The sequence below is a fragment of the Peromyscus californicus genome, unplaced genomic scaffold, assembly GCF_007827085.1.
Source record: "Peromyscus californicus insignis strain IS unplaced genomic scaffold, ASM782708v3 Scaffold_3__1_contigs__length_106647218, whole genome shotgun sequence".
In the NCBI taxonomy this organism is placed as follows: Eukaryota; Metazoa; Chordata; class Mammalia; order Rodentia; family Cricetidae; genus Peromyscus; species Peromyscus californicus.
Genome location: NW_026294551.1, coordinates 101,774,483 through 101,795,724, shown reverse-complemented (window position 1 = coordinate 101,795,724; position 21,242 = coordinate 101,774,483). Strand labels below are relative to the sequence as shown.

The 21,242-nt window shown below is 38.0% G+C and overlaps 1 protein-coding gene and 1 non-coding gene across 2 annotated transcripts in view; both read right to left on the bottom strand.

The window, feature by feature from the left end:
* Positions 1-2,570: 2,570 nt before the first annotated feature.
* Positions 2,571-21,242, bottom strand: part of Atf7ip2 (activating transcription factor 7 interacting protein 2) — a 34,570-nt gene continuing 15,898 nt past the window's right edge. The window contains exons 6-10 of the mRNA XM_052758723.1: positions 11,505-11,578; positions 10,091-10,152; positions 9,475-9,541; positions 4,138-4,223; positions 2,571-3,255 (exon numbers count right to left, since the gene is read on the bottom strand). Coding sequence (XP_052614683.1) covers positions 2,845-3,255; positions 4,138-4,223; positions 9,475-9,541; positions 10,091-10,152; positions 11,505-11,578 — 700 coding nt within the window. The 3' untranslated portion in view covers positions 2,571-2,844. The remainder of the gene's footprint in view (positions 3,256-4,137; positions 4,224-9,474; positions 9,542-10,090; positions 10,153-11,504; positions 11,579-21,242) is intronic.
* Positions 8,667-8,771, bottom strand: LOC128123530 (U6 spliceosomal RNA). Its single transcript, XR_008222709.1, has one exon. It is a non-coding gene; the product is annotated as a U6 spliceosomal RNA (small nuclear RNA).

Sequence of the window (21,242 nt, the reverse complement as noted above, 5' to 3'; positions counted from 1 at the left end):
TTACAGACTGTTTACCCTGTTTACGTGAAGCCTTAGTCCTTAGGTTATCTAGGTAGGTAAGACTTAAGAGATTTATAGTCACCAATACTTGTCATCTCTATAGTTATGTTCAGTTCTCCAGATTTATAGAAACATATGTTTCTATAGGTAATCTTGAAACACTTCATTGACGTGAATATGGCATTTAAATGTTTTGATACCTTGGAATTCTGTTGACGTGAGACACAATTGCTCCTGGCAGCACTGATCTGATCCTGAGAGAATGTTGGGCTTCTGAGACATTTCAGTTTGGAAGTTTGTCTTCACTTTGGCACAAAATGGCCTACTGGGCAAAGAACTGCCCTTGCCTCAACTGCTGACAGTAAAATTGTCTGACAGATACTCTAGGCCTGTAGCCAATTTGAATGCACCAACAATGCTGATAAACTCTAGGTGACTGTCCAGGCTGCCAACTGTCTCTGTCTACTCTCTAAAGACTCCTGAAAGTTGCTTGCATCCTTCTCTCGTTTCTCAGAGGTATTATATTTCGTCTCAGGTCTTTGATGGGATTGAAGACTAACAGTTATAGTTACAACCTTCTTGTATCTTAGCTAGAACATATTATATTCAGGTTCTTTAGGATAGGACACCTTTAGGAACGACCTCTGTAATACACCATTTATCTATGCTCCAGACTTCTCTGGACTTTAGTATTTTAGTATGTGTCTCTTGTTTGATGTTGTTCTTGTTGGTTGTAGCTCCATCTTGTCTAGGTCATTATCCCTTGTTCCTCCTGGACAATATTTGATGATCATTCCTATTGTATACAGTTTTGTATTAGGTTAGAACTTTCTTATTTAGACAAATGGGCAAGATGTAGTGGGTAGCTGTTCCAGCTTTGACCTTGAAGCACGGCCCCAGTAAGGCAGCCAGTAACTGCCATGCCTACCTAGGATGTGCCTCTGGGGGGTGGCTGGGACAGGAGCCCTTAACACCCAAGATCCAGATGTGCCAGCCCTCTTGGTTCCTCGTGATCCTGGATGCTGGATGGCAGAGTCAGAGTTCTCCAGAGAACCCCACTGGACTGCACCTCGTAAGTTACCTCAAAACAAACCTCCTTTTAACTACGTGGAGTTGCCTTGTTAAATCCCTGCACTACTAAGCTGGCTCTATTCTGGTGCCACTGGGACATTGACAGTGGGAATTCCACTCCAGTTCCTTCAACAGTAATGCTATTTTAGCTACCTCCTCTAAAAGGTCAGACGGAAACCTTCCTCTGGGTGTCCTTTGACGCTGTCAGCTTTCTTGATATACTGTTGGTCAGTCATGGGCACACTGTTATCTCAAGTCTTGTACGAACCTCAGGGGATTCCAGTATGTTCCATCTGCTACAAAATGCCTGAAAGCAAGCAGGTCTTGGCATCTGGAAGTAGTTTCCAAATCTGATTTTTTTTCCCTTAGTTCTTTGAGACAGGGACTTGAATTGTACCCTTGGCTGTCCCAGAACTTGCTATGTAGATCAGGCTAGCTCAAACTCATAAAGATCAACTGGCTCTGCCTCCTGAATTTTGGGAATGAAGGCTGCACCAAGCCAAACCCAAATCTGATTCTTTCAGTCTTGTTATATAGACCAGGCTGTCCTTGGATTCACAATACTCCTGCATCAGCCCTCCAAGAACTGGGACTTGTGTATGTCAACACACCTGGCTCACCAATATTTCACATAGACAGAACAACTGACAAAAAAGCTTTATTTATGAAGATGTAGAGGAACTCCAGACCCCAGGGAAACCGCTCCCTATTCGTACCTCATAACTTCCACTGTGCACCAGTAGAGTGTCCCATCTGAGCACCATGCTGCATGCTGGTTTGTTTGACATCCCAGTTACTAGCTATGTAATCTGTCTCTCTTGAGTGGTGATGCAGACATCTCAGGGCTCTCTTGACACACCATCTCTTGGACTGGTTGCACTCTACTTCAGTGCTTCTTTGGGGAGAGGTGTGCACAAAATCCTTTTATCAGAGCCTTTTTAAGCATTACGTTCTCTTAATACTGAGGGAAGCCAGAAACATGGCAAAGGGAGGCATTTAAAGAAATTAGAAATCAGCAAATTAAAGTCTCCAACCTAAGGGATAAACTCCGTGGTTGAAATAGCAGGTTGAATTTTTTTTTTTTAAAGAAGCACTGTGCATTTTCATATATATAGCACACAATGTTTAACAAAGAAAAAAATTCTTTAAAACAGCCTTTTAAATAGCTCTGGCTACACTGGAACTTTTTTGTAGACCAGTCTGGCTTGAACTAAGAAATCAGCCTGCCTTGAATTCCCAAGTGCTGGGATTAGAGGTATGTCCCACAATGCCCGACCTAACTAATTGTGGTGTTTAGGCAAAACCTCCAAGTTGTTTCTCTCAAATGATTGCTAGCCAAACAAAAACAAAGAAAAGGGCACAAATCAATAGTCTGCTTTAGAATAAAAACAAAGGAAGGAATTTCTGTGCACTAGATCATGGCAGGGATACATCCCAGGATTATAGCTGATTGTCAAGAATGGGGAAATTGGCTGCTTGTACAAGAGTGCTTCTGACACAGCAGCAACTCCATTGCCACCATAGGAACACACAGTGGCAACATGGGTCCATGATAGGGTATTGTGTGAGAACACAGATCACAGAAGTACATACTGAATGCAAATTAGAAATACACAAAATTCCAAGACACAATACATGTAGGACTGTCCCCATACAAAGGGGTCACAAACTTAACTGTGCAATGTTACAATGTATAGTGTTAGAGAAACACTGTAAACAAACATTCAAATATGAAAACACGACATATATACAACATATAATTACTGAGGACTTTTAGGTAAGGTTTTCAGAAAACCCAAGAATAGATTTTATATTACAAAATGGTCCATATCGCCCAAAAATGTCTTTTGACTGAACAGTAAAATAGTATTTGTTGGAAGCTAAAAACTGAGATAAAGTGCAGGCCATTGGGAGAGGTAAAGCTTTAATTTCTGCAATTTTCTTCCAAGTCAAATGATTTGAGTTCTCATAGCACAGGAAGAGGTGGTAGCTCTCCACAGGAGCACACTTGGGGTTGACCTTGGGGATGTTCCAAGTCAGTGCAATGCCTGGCGGCTTCAACACCCACTTCACTCTCAGCTCAGGCTTTTGGGGAGGAAGAGTGTCTTGGATTTTGTCTGCCATCTCAGGGAGTGGTGGTGGTGGCTCTGGGAGAGGTGGCAGGTGTTCAAATGAATCAAAACCCTACAAACACATTTGCAAGAAAGTTCATCGAGATCATTTGGTGAGTACAGACAAAAGTGGTCAAGCTCAGGTGTACAAATCTACTTCTCGTTTTTCAATCCTTCATCAAAGCAATGAAAGGTTATTTCAAGAAAAATGAAGCTAGATTAATGTTTTGTATGTATGTGCTAGTACCCCTGTCAGTGTATATACACATGCGGGGAGGTCAGAGGACAACCTCGCATGCTATCTATATTCCTCACTGCATTAGGCTAGTCTGTCTGGACAGCAAACTCCAGGGATCCACTTGTTTCTGCCTTCCTAGCTTGGCTTATTTAATTTGTAAATGCTGGTTACAGGACCAAACTCAGGTCTTCACATCTGCAGTGCACTTTAATGACTGCACCATCTCCTAGCCTCTAGATCCAATCTTTTCAAAACAGAAGGTTCTTTGGAGCTTAGATTTGTTTTGAATGATCCGAGGAACTGGACACAGCACGTTGCACATGCTAGGTAAATGTTCTACCTCTGAGCCACATTCCAAGCTGTCAGAATAATAATTAGTACACTGTGAAATATTACTAATCCATAATGAAGGAGGTCTCAGGCCTTCAGGAGAGCAAACAATCTCATTTCAACATTGTGTTTCCAAACATCATAGTAATTTCTCCAATAACCTCATCAACAATGGTTATTAATCCTAAAATAAATGAAAAACTGTTTCCATTTCTATAGCTTCTAAAAATTGCTAACTGAATTCTTTTTATTATGTAAGTGGATTCACAAGAAAAGCCATTAAGGTGTTTCCTAAGCTGAAATGGGGCTCAGATGTTTCCAGAGTAAAACAGATAAATCCCACTCTGCTGGAATGAACATCTTTTACACAGCATTTCAGATTAGTACCTCAGCTCCATTTTCTGCCACTGGGATTATTTCATTTGATCTTAAAACAGCTTTCGAAGATGACTTCAGGGTGAATGCTGGGCTTTCTGTGAACAAGACAGTATAATTTAGAGCTAAGGGTGTATCTCAGTGATAAAGCACTTGTCTACCATAAGTGAGAAGGCTCCAGCACTACAAGAAAATGAAAATAAGTAAGTAAAATTTACCTGGAACAAATTCCACAGTGTTTAAACAGTTGTACACCTTGGGTAATAAATACAGTTACAAGCACAAAATTCACATGAATATACAGTTTTGATAGAATACATAGATTTTTCCATTAAGGTGACAAAAACTTCCTCTAAAAGTAAATCCTTTATTATTGCAACTAGGAATTTAGTATTTATACATGGGAGAGGGATCCAAGAGATCAAACAGGTAGACTTTTCTGTTAGATCAATAAGGATGCCTACAAACACTAAGTTACTTATAAACACATATGAATATGTAACATACACAAGCTTAGGAATTCAAACAAAAAAGTCCAACAAGCTAGGAGCACTCTCTCCTGAGGTATGTATTCATATGGAGGGAATTAAAGATATTGATTGTGGGACGGGAAAAGAGAAGAAGGAAAGACATAGTAAGAGGAAGAAAAAGGAGGTGGGGAGGATGGAGAAGCTGTGGTGGGACAGAAGGAAAGGTGTAGAAAGGTGTGTGAATGGTTTTAAACAGCGAGGTGGAGAACACATAGAGAAGGGTGGATAACACTGGAAAGTATGAGGGCTAGATCAGTAATGATCAGTAATCACCATATGAGGTCTGTGCTTGATGCACCCTCTGCAATTATTTGCTTGTATTTTTCTTTTGGTATAAAAAGATTATTAAGATTTTAGATTTTTTTGTCTGTTTATTTTTACAGTTCTTTTCCTTTTTCTTGTGTGTGTGTGTCTGTATTTGAGACAAAGTCTCACTATATAGCTCTAGCTGCCTTAGAACACAGAGATCCACCTGCTTCTGCCTCCTAAGTACTGGGATTAAATGTGCATGCCATCATGGCCAACTATTTTACAGGTATTAAGAAACCTTAGAAGAGGTAATAAATTTTTGGTTTTAATTTTGAGATTCTGTATAGGCTTTTAATCATGCTTTAATTAATCAAAGCTAGGTCTGCTAAAATCAAAGTCTTCAAACTAATCATCACATAAAGTGATAAAATAGCCTTTAAACTTTCAAGTAAATAATTTAGTACAAAGAAAAATCCTAAGAAACATAATTTCCCAGGAGTAACACTTACTTCAAAGTAATAATCAACAAGCTCTGGACAAAGTAACACAGGCCCAGAGACCCAACTTTGTGGTGTTAAGAAACATGACTTCTGCCAACTGGTGTTAGTATGTGTTATCATTAGTAATGCCAATGTCTTAGCTTTTATCCTTATCTCTATTAAAAAAAAAAATGAGTAACAGTGGTGTTACTGTTTTGTGCTCCCAAAGCAACAGTAGCTAGAACCATGTTGTTTTAAGATTCTCATTAAACAGGTGAAAGCTGTGGCCCCTACTTTCCACTTAACCTTTGAATGTTATATTTTGGAAATGACCTACTCAGAGATGCAATTTATACCCAACAAGATACACCCTTTCTAAGTTTTAACATATACTTTTGAGACCTGAAACCATTACCAAAATAAGGTATAATCACCCCTAAGCTTTCTCTTGTCTGTGCTTGTTCTTTGAGATAAGGTGTCATGTAGCCCAGGCTGGTCTTGAACTCCTGATCCTCTTGCTCTACTTCCTGGAATTACAGGCATGCACCATTATGGCCAGTTTATCCACAGAAGTTCTTTAGGATTCTTTTTCAATCAACCTATCTCACTTGAAATCAATTGTTGTCACTAATGACTATAGACAGGCAGGGCATTGGTGGCACACACCTTTAATCCCAGCACTTGGGAGACAGAGACAGAAGGATCTCTGAGTTAGAGGCCAGCAGTTCCAGGAGAGCCAGGGCTAGAGAAACCTTCTCTCAATAAACCAAAAAGGTTATATTTAGATGAGCTGTATCAGCATGGCCAAGGGATTAATATCTAGCACTGAAAAAGGACTTGCCTTTTCTAGAATCTCACACATACTGAATCATACAAACACAGGATTATTTTGCCATCATGTGCCATTATATATTGGCCACATATATAAACATGTTGTTTCTTGATTGTTAAGGTATATAGATAAGTAATCTATATATTCATCAGCTGGTAGACTTTTAAATAAAGATGTTATGAGAAATTATGTTTTTACTGTGTGTAGCTGAATGTGGTGGTATACACATCTACAATGCCAGCATTTGGGAAACGGAGGTAAAGCTGCAAGTTAAGGGGCAGATGAGCTACTTAATGAGATCCTGTCAAATCAAGTATGTTTGGATGTGGGTTTTCTTTCCTTGGAGAAATATATGGAAAAGATCGGTCTATTCATACAACAAGGCTATAAGTAATATTTTTTAAAACTGTCAAATTAAGTTGTTTAGCCATTTTACATGATTAGTAACAAAGAATCCCAAGTTGATACATGCCCTCAGCAACATATCACACCTTCAGTTCACTTTGGTTATTCTATTGGATATGTTGTAAATCTCATTAAGGCTTTACTTTCCCTAATGAGAACACTACTTAGGACATCGCTTTTGCTCACTTCTTATTTTCTTATTTATATCAAAGTAATGGTCTTCCTGTTTTGGATTCGGCTTTGTTTTGTTGTGGAGTCTCTTGGATGAGTATCTTGAAAACTCCATTTTATTGCCACACCTGGTTTATTATTCTTCTACTTAAAATATTTATTACCATGCCCATCCTTACTGTACTACAATTTGGTTAACACTTTTTAACATGGACCCACTTTTCAGTTGATATCTTATTTGCTTTAGTAAACTTCCTTTACGGCTGGGGAGATGATTCTGTGGCTAACAGGTTTGCTATGCAAGCATGAAGACCGGTATCTGGATCTGTAGCACTCACATGAAAGCTGGGCACAAGTGTCTGTAATTCCAGCACAGGGGATATGGAGACACGTAGATCCACAGGGCTTGCTGGACAGTAAGTCCAGCTGAAATGGTGAGCCCCAGATTCAGTGAGAGAATGTCTAAAAACTCCTGACATAAACTTTTGGCCTCCATAATATTCACAGGTGTGCATATGTACACACATACCCACACATACAACTTCCTTTAGTTCTGATAGTGGTCAGCTGGCAAAAACTTGTTTACCTGAAAAGGTCTTAATCTTATTTCTATTTTTGTTTTTGAGACAGGGTCTCATGCTATGCCCAGATTGGCCTTAACTTCCAATCCTCCTGTCTTCAACTCTCAAGCGCTGGAATCACAGGTGTGCATCATTACTATTTCATTTTTGAAAGAAATATCTACTTGATTAAGAATTCAAGGTTGGTAATTTTTTTCCTTGAAATATCTATACTGCATTAATCTTCCATATAACAGGGCAAAGAGTCTTCTCTCTTGTCTCATTTGGAGCCATCTTTGATTTAGCCTGAAACTGATCCCTCCTTTTCTATTCCCACCATGAAAAGTCCTGTGGGAAAGTGTCTAATCCTGTTCTAGAAACTCAGGGTTGAAATGCCCCAGATAACTGCATGTTTTTTGGCTTCTGTTAAACTGCTTGCTTGCTCTACCCCACAACTGCTATCTAGGATGTAAATTTTTCTGTGTTCTTTCTTTTTTTTTTGGTTTTTCGAGACAGGGTTTCTCTGTGTAGCTTTGCGCCTTTCCTGGAACTCACTTGGTAGTCCAGGCTGGCCTCGAACTCACAGAGATCCGCCTGGCTCTGCCTCCCGAGTGCTGGGATTAAAGGCGTGCGCCACCACCGCCCGGCTCTGTGTTCTTTCTTTAAGGCTGTTCTCTGAGAATTGTTTTTCTCTAGGCAGCCCTGGTCAGCTTAATATAGATGCTCAGTTCAGATGGTCATGCTAAGTGGTCTTTGGATCTTTACCCCACAACATTTTCCTTAGACATCGTGCCAACACAGATCAAGTCACCAAAACATATTTGTTCATCTTGCTTTTTGCAGCAGTGTTGGCCTTTGTAGCCACACCCAACTCCCTTTCATTCTGATCTTACATTCCTTTTGCAGTTCTTTTGAGGTCTCTTTTTGATCATATAGGCCATGTCTTCAAAACACCATGAAACTTGGTGTTTGGGTTTTTCTTTGCATGATCCAAAGAATTATGAGTTCTGAATCCAAATAAATACAAAGATAACATCTGGTGGCTTTGTATATTTTAGCTGCTTTCCCTGAACTTCTGTGTTCAGTCTAGTTGTCTTCCCAGGGTGAAGGACATTTGTTTGCTCTGAAGTAGATGGTTGGTCATGAACTTCCTGGTCCAGATACTTTCATTCATGATGGTGGTGATCATCTTCATCCTCCTCTTCCTCCTTTCCTCATGTAGCCTTTAATGATGTGATTCATTTTCTTTTAGCTTAAATGGTTCTAGCTGAGAATTCTGTGAAACCTTTGTTCTTTCTTTTCCTGCATTTTTTTTTAAAGGTATGGAAACTTCATACATTTGCATACTATCCTTGTACAGAGACCATGCTAATAATCTTTGTATTGGTTCAATGCTAACATATGCAATTTTTTCAGTTGTTTTCAAGAAAATGATTTTTATGTATTGATAAGGTATTCTTGGTTTGATTCTGCTTGAAATTGATTGAATTTCTTAGCTGTGTGGATTATACTTCTCAGTACTCAGAATGCGACTATATGATTGACTTCCAATCTCAGAAAATTATAAATCTTTTGGCTCAAATTGAAGAAATAGGAAACTGGTGCCACTATTCTTCATTTTCATATCATGTATGAATAACATTCCTCTATTCCTGACTCTACATACTTCCTCTCAGGCACTATTGTTATGGTTAAGAAAAATGTGTGCCACAAGGAGATGAGAGACTCAGAGCAGTCCCAACAATCCAAACGTCCTTCAAAGGGTGAATAGATAAAGAGATTATGATACATACATACCTGAGCTATTACTTGACCACAAAAAGGAATACGTTATTATACAAAACAACATTAATAACCTGCTAAAGAGCCACATTGAAAGAAGTCAATCTCAGAAGGATGGATATTTATTGTACAATCACACTACAATTACCTAACTACAGAGAAGAAAGCATATTAATGGTTGCCACAGCTTAGGGACTGGGGTAGATGGTATGTGTGCCTTTAAGGGGTAGCACAAGGCAGGCTTCAAAGACTAACCAATTCTGTGATTCTGTAATCTTTGGTCCAGTCACACAAACCCACATCCTTTTTCTTAGAAAGGAAGATGTAAAAGTATCCTTTACCTCTGCTGTAGTTGGGCAGGCCTTCTTTTGTCAAGTCAATAACAAAATCAAGTTTCTTCTCTACAGCCTAAAAAGTTTTGTTAAAAAAATTTAAATTTAATAGCAGAAAATGTTTTTAAAATATAAAAGTACATTTTCATTTTTCAGTGCTGAGGATTGAACCTTACCTTGTTCACATTCATGCTTACAAGTGTGTCACCAACCCAGCCCCACCTAATAGTCAGAAGCTGGCGACTCAACGTTCTCTAAACAACTTACGGTTTAAATTGGCTCTACTATAAGAGACACTCCTAAGCTATTGCAGTGTCTGAAATTACGGTTAAGAATCTCAGTGAATTGCTAAGTGTGTGTCATTCTGAAATATATGTAGCTGCCTGGTTTCCAGTGTGCAAGCTGGACTAGAATCTGGATATGCAAACTACTCCTATATTTGTTTGTTACCCCCTCCAACCCACACTGAAGGAGGGGCAGTCAAGGGACAATTCACTGGAGACTTTCATTGCACCTAGACAAAGAGTGAATGACAAAACTCATTCCCCACAGCATGCTGTAATACTGTAGATGCTATAGCATAAACATTCAGATGAAATATTCAGAGACAACAACTGTTACCTACCCCAACTTCAATTATGGTATTAGGTGAGTTGCTAAATTTCCTTGATGTGTTTTTTCCAATTTCTGGAAGAAAGGGAATAAAAAACATGAATACTTCCAATTAAATGTATTGAACTATTAAACATGGTCTTTGCAATACAAGATACTGAAACACAAATAATGAAACACAAATATAATAAAAGTAGCTGAATTTATATATCCCTAAAGCTGATAAGCGAGTTTAAAATTTTGATTTGGGATTAAAACATATTTTCTTTCAGTAGCTTTACAACTACATTAGTAGCTCCTGTTTTTTAAAGTCTGAAACTATTTTAGCATCTGCACTTGTGACATTTTGTTATTCACAGTATCTTTTAGAGTACCTAAGGAGCACCTTCCTGGAATGTAGAGACCTCCACTTCTTTGGAACTCTTTAACACACAAACTGTTGAGATAAATATTCTTATATGCAGGGTGGGAGGGAGTGCAAAGCCTTCTGATGTTAAGATATAAACATTTCAACACAGCAAAACATGACACAAACAAAGGGAATTCTGGGTAATTGTGGGCAAGCAATAGGGCCATTTTTAAATTAGGAAAAAAGTTTTCTACAAAACCAGATGTGTACATGCTTGTAATCCCAGGAAGAAGGCAGGAAGATCAGAAATTCAATGTCTTCCTTACCTCACCGAGTTCATATCCTGTGAATAGCTGTCACATACACGTAAAAGCAGATACATTTTATGCTGAGCTCTACAAAAACCTATCTCATTGAAAAAAATTGTTTTTTTTAAACAAAGCATTATACACAATCTCTAAAACTGAAAGGAATTTAAAAAATTTAAAAACAGTTAATCAAGAAGAAACTTTAAATCTAAATTAGGTTATTAACTAACAGACACATAGACAAATTATCACTGCCACTAACAGAAGATCAGGGCAAACAAAACATATACATGATTTAAGTCGTAAATCATTAGATCAATATATTAAAGGAAAAGTAAAAGACCTTAAACTGATAGGTACAAAGATTAAAAGAAATGTCAATTTTATTAATGAATCATCAATTTTAATTAGGTATTAATAATTTGTAATCCTACATATAAACTAGAAGATTAAATAGACAATGCTGTACCTTATTAAAAGATAATGGGGCTTGAGAGATGGCTCAGGGGTTAAGGCTACTTGCTGTTCTTCCAGAGGTCCTGAGTTCAGTTCCCAGCACCCACATCAGGGAGTTCACAACTGTCTGCAATTCCAGCTCTAAGGGGATCAATGTCTTCTCTGGCCTCTTACAGCATCCACACACGAAGTATATACTCACACAAACACATATTCACATAAATGAAAATAAAAATCTTTTAAAAAGACATCGCTCATTCTTTATTTTAAAGCTTTCTAATTTGATAGAACATATTCTAAACATGTTAAGATACCTGTTGGAGCTGATGTAACTGGAGTTGTCAAATTAGGTTTTTCCACAGAAATTAACATAACATCATCAGTGTTACTAAAATGGTAAAAAAAAAAAAAAAAAAAAAAAAAAAAAAAAAAAAAGACAGAAGGAAAAAAATTGCAGTTAACAGAATTTTTCTAATTTATTATTATTTAATAATGCTATTTATTAGAGGACAACTTGGGAGAGTCAGTTCTTTCTACCATGTGGATCTGGGGCACAAACACAGGCTGGGCAACAGGCACTTTTACTTGCTGACTTGTACAGCCAGCCCTCATTACATACGTTAGCTGAACAACTATTAGGAAAGAGGAGATAAAATCAAATATTTAACAAAGCCCATGTACTATCAATTCATCTCTATGATTCACAAGCACAGGTAGGCCGGCAAGATGGCTCAGCAGGTTAAGGCACTTGATGACCCGAATTCAATCTCTGCAACTCCTGGTGGAAAGAGAGGACTAACTCCCATGTGCTGTTCTCTGACCTCCACAAGGGACACAGCACACAGCAATACCCACAAAACAAATGGTTTCTTTCTTTCTTTTTTTAAAGTACAGGGAAATCCAATAATAGATAAGTAAAACTTAGTAGGGATATAGTCACAATAGTTACAATATAATATACAAATATACCAAATACACAAGCATATGAAATGTACAAATAACACTTTAATGCATACAGTTCTGTTCATTACAAAAATTGTAACTGAAAAAAAAAAAAAACTATTGAGACCCATAAGAACACTGACTCTTGAAAGATAGATGACTCTGAGTCTGGGCATGATGGCACAAACCTGTGATCCCAGCACTCAGGAGGCCAGACTGGAATTAAAAAATATTATTAAAAACATAGCTGCCACTATTTTACCACTAATGTTAAGCCCAAAGACCATGTTTTGCTGCCATTTCAATCCTCATCATACTTTAATGACCTAGACTTTTTTTTTTTTTTTTAAGTATTTTTTTTGGTTTTTCGAGACAGGGTTTCTCTGTAGTTTTGCGCCTTTCCTGGAACTCACTTTGTAGACCAGGCTGGCCTCGAACTCACAGAGATCCGCCTGCCTCTTCCTCCCAAGTGCTGGGATTAAAGGCGTGCGCCACCACGGCCCGGCTTAATGACCTAGACTTTTTAATAAGAATTTTGCTAAGAAAATGCATTAACTGAGAGTACAGGCAAACACTACTTTATGCCTCCAGTTATTCCACACAACATTTTTTAAAAGAAAATCTTTTCTCTATAAATTACCCTGGCATTTTTCTTACATACCAAGGGACTCCCGAGGTACATGTTAGCTTGCACATTGACCTGTGTGCCTCTCCTTGCAACTACGGTCCTAATTACCACAGCACTAGCAGGTTCTGAATATAGGAAGTGAGTCTACCAACCTTGTTTCTTGTGTTGTAATATCATTACTTATTATTTAGGTCTTTTTATTTTCACAAATTTAAATCAGTTTGCTACTTTCTACAAAGTATATGCCATAGTCTTCTTAAGATTACATTAAACATATATAACCATGAGTGTAAATCAACATCTTAACAATAATCAGCTTTCCAAGTCATGAATGTGACATCATTTATTTAGGTCTCCTATAATTTGCAATTACTTTGTGGTCTAATCAGGGTTTACACATATTTTGGTCTACCCCTTGGTATTGTAAATAGTATTGTTACAAATTGCAATAGGTTTTTTTCAGACCAGACATGGTGGTGCTTACTTTTAATCCCAGCACTCGGGCAGAGGCACCCTGGTCTATATAACAAGTTCCAGCTCAGTGAGGGCTATACAGTGAGACCTTGTCTAAAAGAAAAGTTTTCCTATCTGCATTATATATAAAACCAAAAATATATTTACCCACGCTTGTCTAATTCTGGAAGTCTGTACTGTTCTCCATATATCCATTTTCCCCAACCTGCAACCAACCCATATTCTTGTGGACTAAATGGATTAATCATGGTCTATTGGTACAAAGACATAATTCAGCAGCAAGAACGGACAAACCATTGCAGCTAAGTAACAGCATCCATGGATTTCGTACCACAAAAGCATCGAAAGACAAATCATTCCTTGAGTACGATCCCACGTGTACAAATTAAAGAAACATGCGAAAGCAGTTCATGGTGCTGGAACACCACCAGTGCTTAAGTTACAGTGGCAATAGTCAGACTTGTGATCGGCACACAAGGCTTAAGGCAGGTAAGACACCACTGTGGTGATATTTTGTTTCTGCTCTAAACAAATAAAGCTTACCGAGAGATCAGAGTGGGGAGCCAGCCACTGGCTAATCATAGAGGCCCGGCAGTGGTGGCACACACCTTTAATCCCAGCACTTGGGAGGAGGAAGCAAGAAGATCAAGAGTTCAAGACCAACCTGGGCTACACGAGATTGAAGTTTAAAAAAGAAACAGAGCCAGGTGGTGGTAGCTCACGCATTTACTTCCCAGCAATAGGGAGGTAGAGACAGGAAGTGATATGGCTGGGTGGAGACAGGAGCTCAGCCCCCTTTTTAGGCTGAGGAGTTGGTGAGGTAAGAAGTGGCTGTGGCTTGCTCCTTCGTCTCTCTGACCTTTCACCTCTATATTTGACTCTGGATTTTTATTATTAAGACCAACTAAAATTCACACTACACACCACTGACCTCCCTGTCTCGGTTTCTGACAGATGAAGTAGCCCAGGCTGGCTTGGAGTTACTATGGAGCTGTGATTCCTTCTTCCTGCCTCCATTTCCTGACTGCAGGCGTGTACCATGCCAAGTAACCCCTGGTATTTCTAAATGGTTTACTTTGTGAAAATTCAAAATTCTTGTTAATTTTGCTAGTATTCACTTTATGATATGTAACTTAAGCCAGTGAGATGATCAGCAGGTAAAAACACTTGTCACCAGGCTTAATGACCTTATATCTCCTGGGACACACATGATGGAAGAATAAAACTAATTCCTCAAAGTTGTCCTCTGTGGTGGTTTGAAAGAAAATGTTCCCCAAAGGGAGTGGCATTATTAGGAGGTGTGGCCTTGTTGGAGCAGGTGTGGTTTTGTTGGAGGAAGTGTGTTAGTATGGAGGCTGGCTTCAAGGTCTCATATATGCTCAACCCACACCCAATGTCTCAGACAACTTCCTGTTACCTATGAGTCAACATGGAGGTCTCTCAGCTACTTTTCCAGTACCATTTCTGGCTGAATGCCACCATATCACACCATTATGATAAAGGACTAAACTCTGAAAATGTAAGCCATGCCAAATAAATGTTTTCCCTTATAAGAGTTCCCACGGTCACGGTGTCTCTTCACAGCAATAAAACCCCTAAGACATCTGCGCGTGCATGTGTGTGCACGCGCACACACACACACACACACACACACACGCACACATACACACACACACACTCACACACACACAGGAAAAGATGTAATAAAATAATAATATGTAACCTCTATGAAGCAGTACTACTGATTGCTACCAGTGATGAGATTTTGTGCATGGGCCATTAGAGGTCTGTATAGAAAGGCAGTGACAAAGAAGTCATGTGGTTGGGTTTAGAACCAATGAGAAGGCAGAACAGAAAGTCTAAAAAATACAGACACACAGGAAGTAGGTCTCTTTCTGAGGAGAAGGACTGCAGCGACTGGTAAGCTATAGGCTATTGGCTAGTGCTCTGACCTCTTGGGCTTTTAACTCTTTATTTGGCTCTCTGTTTCTTATTTAATAAGACCATTTAGAATTACATCTACATTTGGTGCACACATGGCAAGAATTCATTAAAAACTGCCCGGCTCGGCCTGGCTGCCTGGCCCAACCGACCATAGCTACAAGCGGTTACCTGCAGCTGGAGCTACTTGCAGACAGATTGCCAACTCAAGAGGCTCAGGCTTAAAAAAGCAGGTGCTACCGCAGGTGCTACCAACAACGCAGGCCCGAATTGGCTCAAGCGAGGGCACGTGGCTTTTCTCCCCCCGCCCCCACAACCACACTAAGTAGCTGTTTTGAAATTCCCTCAGATTTCTACTATTCTACGCAGACCTGGTAAGTCAATTAAGATGTCAGATATTTTAAAAGGAAAAACTACTTAAAAGAGAAAAAAATGTCCAAAAAAAAAAAAAAAAATGGGAGGGTATTATCTGTAAAACTGAAGGAAACTGGTCTTTGATAAAACTTTAGGCAGTCTGAAAATGGAACAATTATATGAGATTAATTTTGATGGGATGTACATTACACCAATTATGCATATTATTACTTTCCTTATCCTTATTTTACTATTTAAAAAGATAGTCAATTTAAGTGCCAGGATAAAAGCTTTAGAAAAACCTGTTAAAATGAATTATGGAGAAATTCAGACTCAGACAGAAGAATTTCAGGGTGAAATTATTTCAGGATTGGATTATAAGGTTACAGAAAGAAAGCCTGTTTTCAAACAATCAAACTTAATTTGTCCGGTAAACATACAGCAGCTACCTGGTTAAGTGAATGCACAAAATAATTGGATTCCAATTGAAATGTTAGATTTAAGAAGGTTTAAGGAGGCAATAGTATCTTATGGCATGCATTCCCCATTTGTAAAGCAAATGTTAAACTCCTGGTCAAATTATAATAAGATTATTCCACAGGACTCGAAAGAGCTGGTAATTGCTGTCCTGGAATCCGGGGCCCAGTTGCAGTGGCATATGTGGTTCAGAGATAAAGCTAAAAACATAGAAAATCAATGGAGGGCTAGAAGTGTGCAAATCTCCCAGGATAAGCTTGTTGGAGAAGGTCAATATGCTGAAATACAAAGACAATGTTTATATGATAACCAAAACCTAATTCTATGTCAAAGAGCAGCCTTGAATGCATGGGACAGAATTGAGGAAGCAGGAAAGAAAACTGAGTCATTCACAAAAGTTATACAGGGCCCAGAAGAATCATTCACAGATATTTTACAAAGGCTGACTTCAGCAGTAAATAGAATGGTCCCAAATTCAGAAGCTAGCCAGATAATAATCAAATCTTTGGCTTTTGAGAACGCGAATGCAGCATGCAAGAGAATAATCAGGCTGTTAAAGGCAAGATCTGCACCCTTGGAAGATTGAATTAGAGACACGTTTAATGTTGAGTCTCATGGCCATGATGATATGTGGATAGGAGAAGCAATTTCAAGAGGTTTGAGGAATGTCTGATATTTTGGATGTGGAAAGCAAGGTCATTTGAAAAAAGACTGTAAACAGGGCATTCCTAGAAACAATGTTTCTTCAAGGAACAATGGCAACAAAGAATGCTCCTTCCTTGTGGAGTATGCAGAAGGTGTGGTAAGGAAAAACACTGGACCAACAAATGTAAATTAACAAAGGACAGACAAGGTAATCCTTTGCCTCGGAAACTCCCAGAGAGGCCTCAGGCAGGCCCCCACAGCAAATCCAGTTCGGACATTTCCTGCAGTTATAGAAGAAATCCCTACTCAGAGCAATTAAATAACCAAATGCCTATTGGAATAAACCAAGCGGCTTGGGGTGATGGAGCAGATGAGACAGAGAGAACAGAAAATTCAGGAGAAACCATAAAGAAAAATTTTTGGCAAACTTCTATAAATGAACAAAGACCAAAATTAACAATAAGAATAAATGATGTTTTGTTGTCTGGTCTGGTAGACACAGGTGCTGACATGAACATAATTGCACCAGAATTTTGGCATCCAACTTGGCCTCTTCAAGAGGTAAACTTTCAGCTGTTAGGAATTGGAACATTATCTTGAGTGAAACAAAGTGCAAGATGGCTCGAATGTATAGGTCCAGAAGGACAGAGAGGAAAATTAAAGCCATATGTGGCTAACATAGCTATAAACCTATAGGGTTGAGACCTGTTACAACAATGGAATACTCAGATTAACATCCCTCCAACCTCAGAAACAAATCATAAATTAACACATGTTTCTGAGAGAAATATTAGAAGGTATTATTCTAATGAGTGGTCACCAGCCATCCAGATTGTACAAGAACAGGGAACAACAACTGATGATCTTCCAAAGACACCAACAGCTCAACCTTTAAAATGGTTAACAGACAAGCCTGTATGGGTTCATCAATGGCCTTTAACAACAGAGAAACTCCAGGCTTTAGAAGAGGTGGTAGAACAACAGTTAAATGCTCAGCACATTGGAGAATCAACCAGCCCTTGGAATTCTCCTGTATTTGTTATTAAAAAGAAATCTGGTAAATGGAGAATGGTAACAGACCTTAGAGCAATTAACAAAGTAATTCAGCCAATGGGCTCTCTACAATCTGGAATTCCTTTGCCTACTTTGTTAACAAAAGGATGGCCTCTTATAGTTATTGATTTAAAGGACTGTTTCTTTTCAATACGCTTATAAGAAAAAGACAGAGAAAGATTTGCCTTCACAATGTCTACTTACAATAATTCTCAACCAGTTAAGAGATATCAATGGAGGGTCCTCCCACAGGGAATGTTAAATAGCCCAACCCTGTGCCATTATTTTGTACAACAGCCATTGGACGTGATACATAAAAAATTTCCTAAATCTATAATTTATCATTATATGGATGATATGTTATTAGCTGACTCAAATGCAGATACTTTAGAATGTTTGAAGAAGAAAATTTTGCCTTGCTAGGGATTACAAATTGCTCCTGAAAAGATACAAAGAGGAGATTCTATTAATTATTTAGGATATAAACTAGGTCTACAAAAATTTAGACCACAAAAAGGTGCAAATTAGGAGAGATCAATTACAGACTCTTAATGACTTTCAAAGATTATTTGGAGACATTTCTCATCTATGAACTATTGTTGGGGTAAAAAATAATGAACTGAATAATTTGTTCAAAACCTTAGAAGGTGACAAGGACTTAAATAGTCCAAGAGAATTATCACCTGAAGCTGAAGAATTGGCCTTGGTAGAAAAGAAAGTACATGTAGGACATGTGGATGGTATCGATACAAAGCTGGATTGCATTTTGGTTATTTTATCCTCTAGGCATTCTCCTACAGGAATTTTAATGCAGAGGGAAGATATTATATTGGAATGGATATTTTTACCAAATAAACCAAATAAAAAATTAAACATTTATGTGGAAAAAAATCTCTGACTTGATTTTGAAAGGAAAATTGAGACTTCGTCAATTAGCAGGAATAGACGCAGCAGAAACTGTCGTACCTTTAACTAAGGAGGACATTGAAAAATTATGGGCAGAAAGTGAACCTTGGCAAAGAGCTTGTAGTAATTTTTTGGGAGAAATTAACAGCAAATATCCCAAAAGTGAGAGAATTGATCTTATAAAGAGAGCTGATTAGATTTTGCCTTGAATTGTACGGGAAACACCCATATCTGGAGTTTGTACATTTTATATAGATGCAAACAAACAAGGAAAGGCAGGTTACAAATCAGAAAATTTAAGTAAAGTGGTTCAAAGTCCTTATAATTCAGTTCAAAAATCTGGATTGTATGCTATTTATTCTGTTGGTATTAATGGATTTTTCAGAACCTCTCAATGTAGTAACTGACTCTCAGTATGCTGAAAGAGTGGTATTACATATTGAGACTGCAGAATTTATCCCTGATGAGTCAGAATTAACTTCACTATTTATTCAGTTACAAGACATAATCAGGAATAGGAGTCATCATTTATATATAACTCACTTCTGATCCCATAGGGGTCTGCCAATCTCTAGCACAAGGTAATGATGAGATTGATAAATTATTGATAGGAAATGTGCTGAAGGCCTCAGAATTTCATAAAAAACATCATGTCAATAGTAAAAGTTTAAAAAAGGATTTTTCCATAACCTGGCAACAAGCCAGACAGTGTAAGGAAATATCCTACTTGTTCCTTTTACAATCAGACTCCATTACCAGCAGGATGTAAACCAAAGGGTACTCAGAGGAATGAAGTCTGGCAGATGGATGTGTTTCACTTTGCAGAATTTGGAAAATTGAAATATATACACCATACTTATTCAGGATTTCAATGGGCAACTGCTTTGAGTTCTGAAAAAGCTGATTCTGTAATCACTCATTTGCTAGAAGTTATGGCCATCATGGGTATACCTGCACAAATTAAAATTGACAATGCTCCAGCATATGTCTTTGTTAAAGTGAAACAGTTTTTTTTTTTTGCTTATTACAATATAAAACATATTACAGGCATACCACATAATCCTGCAGGCCAAGCACTTATATAAAGATCAAACAGAACTCTAAAGGATATGATAAATAAACAGAAAGGGGTAACAACCCCCCCCCCAGAAATAGACTGCATAATGCTCTATTAACTTTGAATTTTCTCAATGCTAATGATAAAGGAACAACAGCTGCAGAGAGACACTGGATAATAGAAAAAAACTACAGAATTAAGTCAGCCTGTATACTTTAAGGATGTGCTAACCTCAGAATGGAAACCAGGATATGTGTTACGTTGGGGACAAGGTTTTGCTTTTGTTTCTACAGGAGAAGATAAGCAGTAGATACCATCAAAGTTGATAAAGGTTCGATTTGAACAAGAGAGACCTCTTAATTAGAAGAGGTGATAGTTCATCAACCAGCATGACCATCCAATTTAAACTAACTTATACCATTAATACATGCCTTTTCATTTAATCAGATATAACTTGCCAAAAGGGAACTCCCCCAAAATTAGTCTTGGGGAAAGGTTTTTGTTTTGGTCTTTTAGGAGAATGAAGGCTAAGGAATCTGAAGAACACTGGACAAATGAGACATCTGAAGAAAAAGGACGAATCATCTAGAAAAAATGTCCCAAGAAAAAGAGTAAAATGTCCTATTGGTATATCATCTATAAAATTTCATAAGTCTTCCTAAATGTTTGTTTCTGCTCTTCTCTAAAGACATTTAACACTATTGGTCTTCTTGTAGTCTCAGTTCAATTAAAATTTAAAGCTGGCTTTGGAGTTGGAGAATGGCTCTCTCCTTCTTTAAACCCAAGCAGGTTGTTAAAAGGAAAATGCAAACTCCCTGTATCATGCCAGAAGAAAGAGCCATCTTCTGATATGGGACAGGAAAAACAAAACAAAACCACAACAACAACAACAAAAATTTAAGAGACTATTCTATTGCTACTAATCTCAATTCTTTGATTCTATTCTGATTCTTTAAACTTTTCTTAAAGTATGAATTTTATATCAAAATTTACAAGATTTATATATATAATATGTATTTTAAACTTTGTTAAGATATTAATGGTCATATAGAGTACTAACTAATTCTAGAAAAAAGGCTTCAATTAGCTGCCTATACATGTCTTTGTGTTTGAATCTCTATCAGTTTTCTGCAGGAAATCACGGCTAGAACTAAGATCAATTTGAAGTCTCTAGGAAGAAGATGGGACCCCACAACAACAACAATTCCATGTGGACAATAATAATACCACTAAGCTGACAAACATCATCTAAAGATCAGCTTTGGACTACAAACTGCTCAGAGCAATTTTGAGATAGCTACCTGAGATGATCCAGTTTCACAGACTACTTGAATAAGAACTTGAAATAAGCCGTGAACTTTGGCATTATGCACAGACTGGGCAACAAAGGATATAGCTACCTTTCCTAGAATTTGACAATTAACCCAAAATTTTTCTTTTCAGAATAAAGACACCTTCGCCCATATCCAGCAGGAAGCAATTTTAAGAACACAACACCCACATTCCCAAAGAGGTGGTATGTGGGGTGGGTGTTTTTTTGGTCTTTTAATGGATTTTGGGTCTGGGATAATTTTC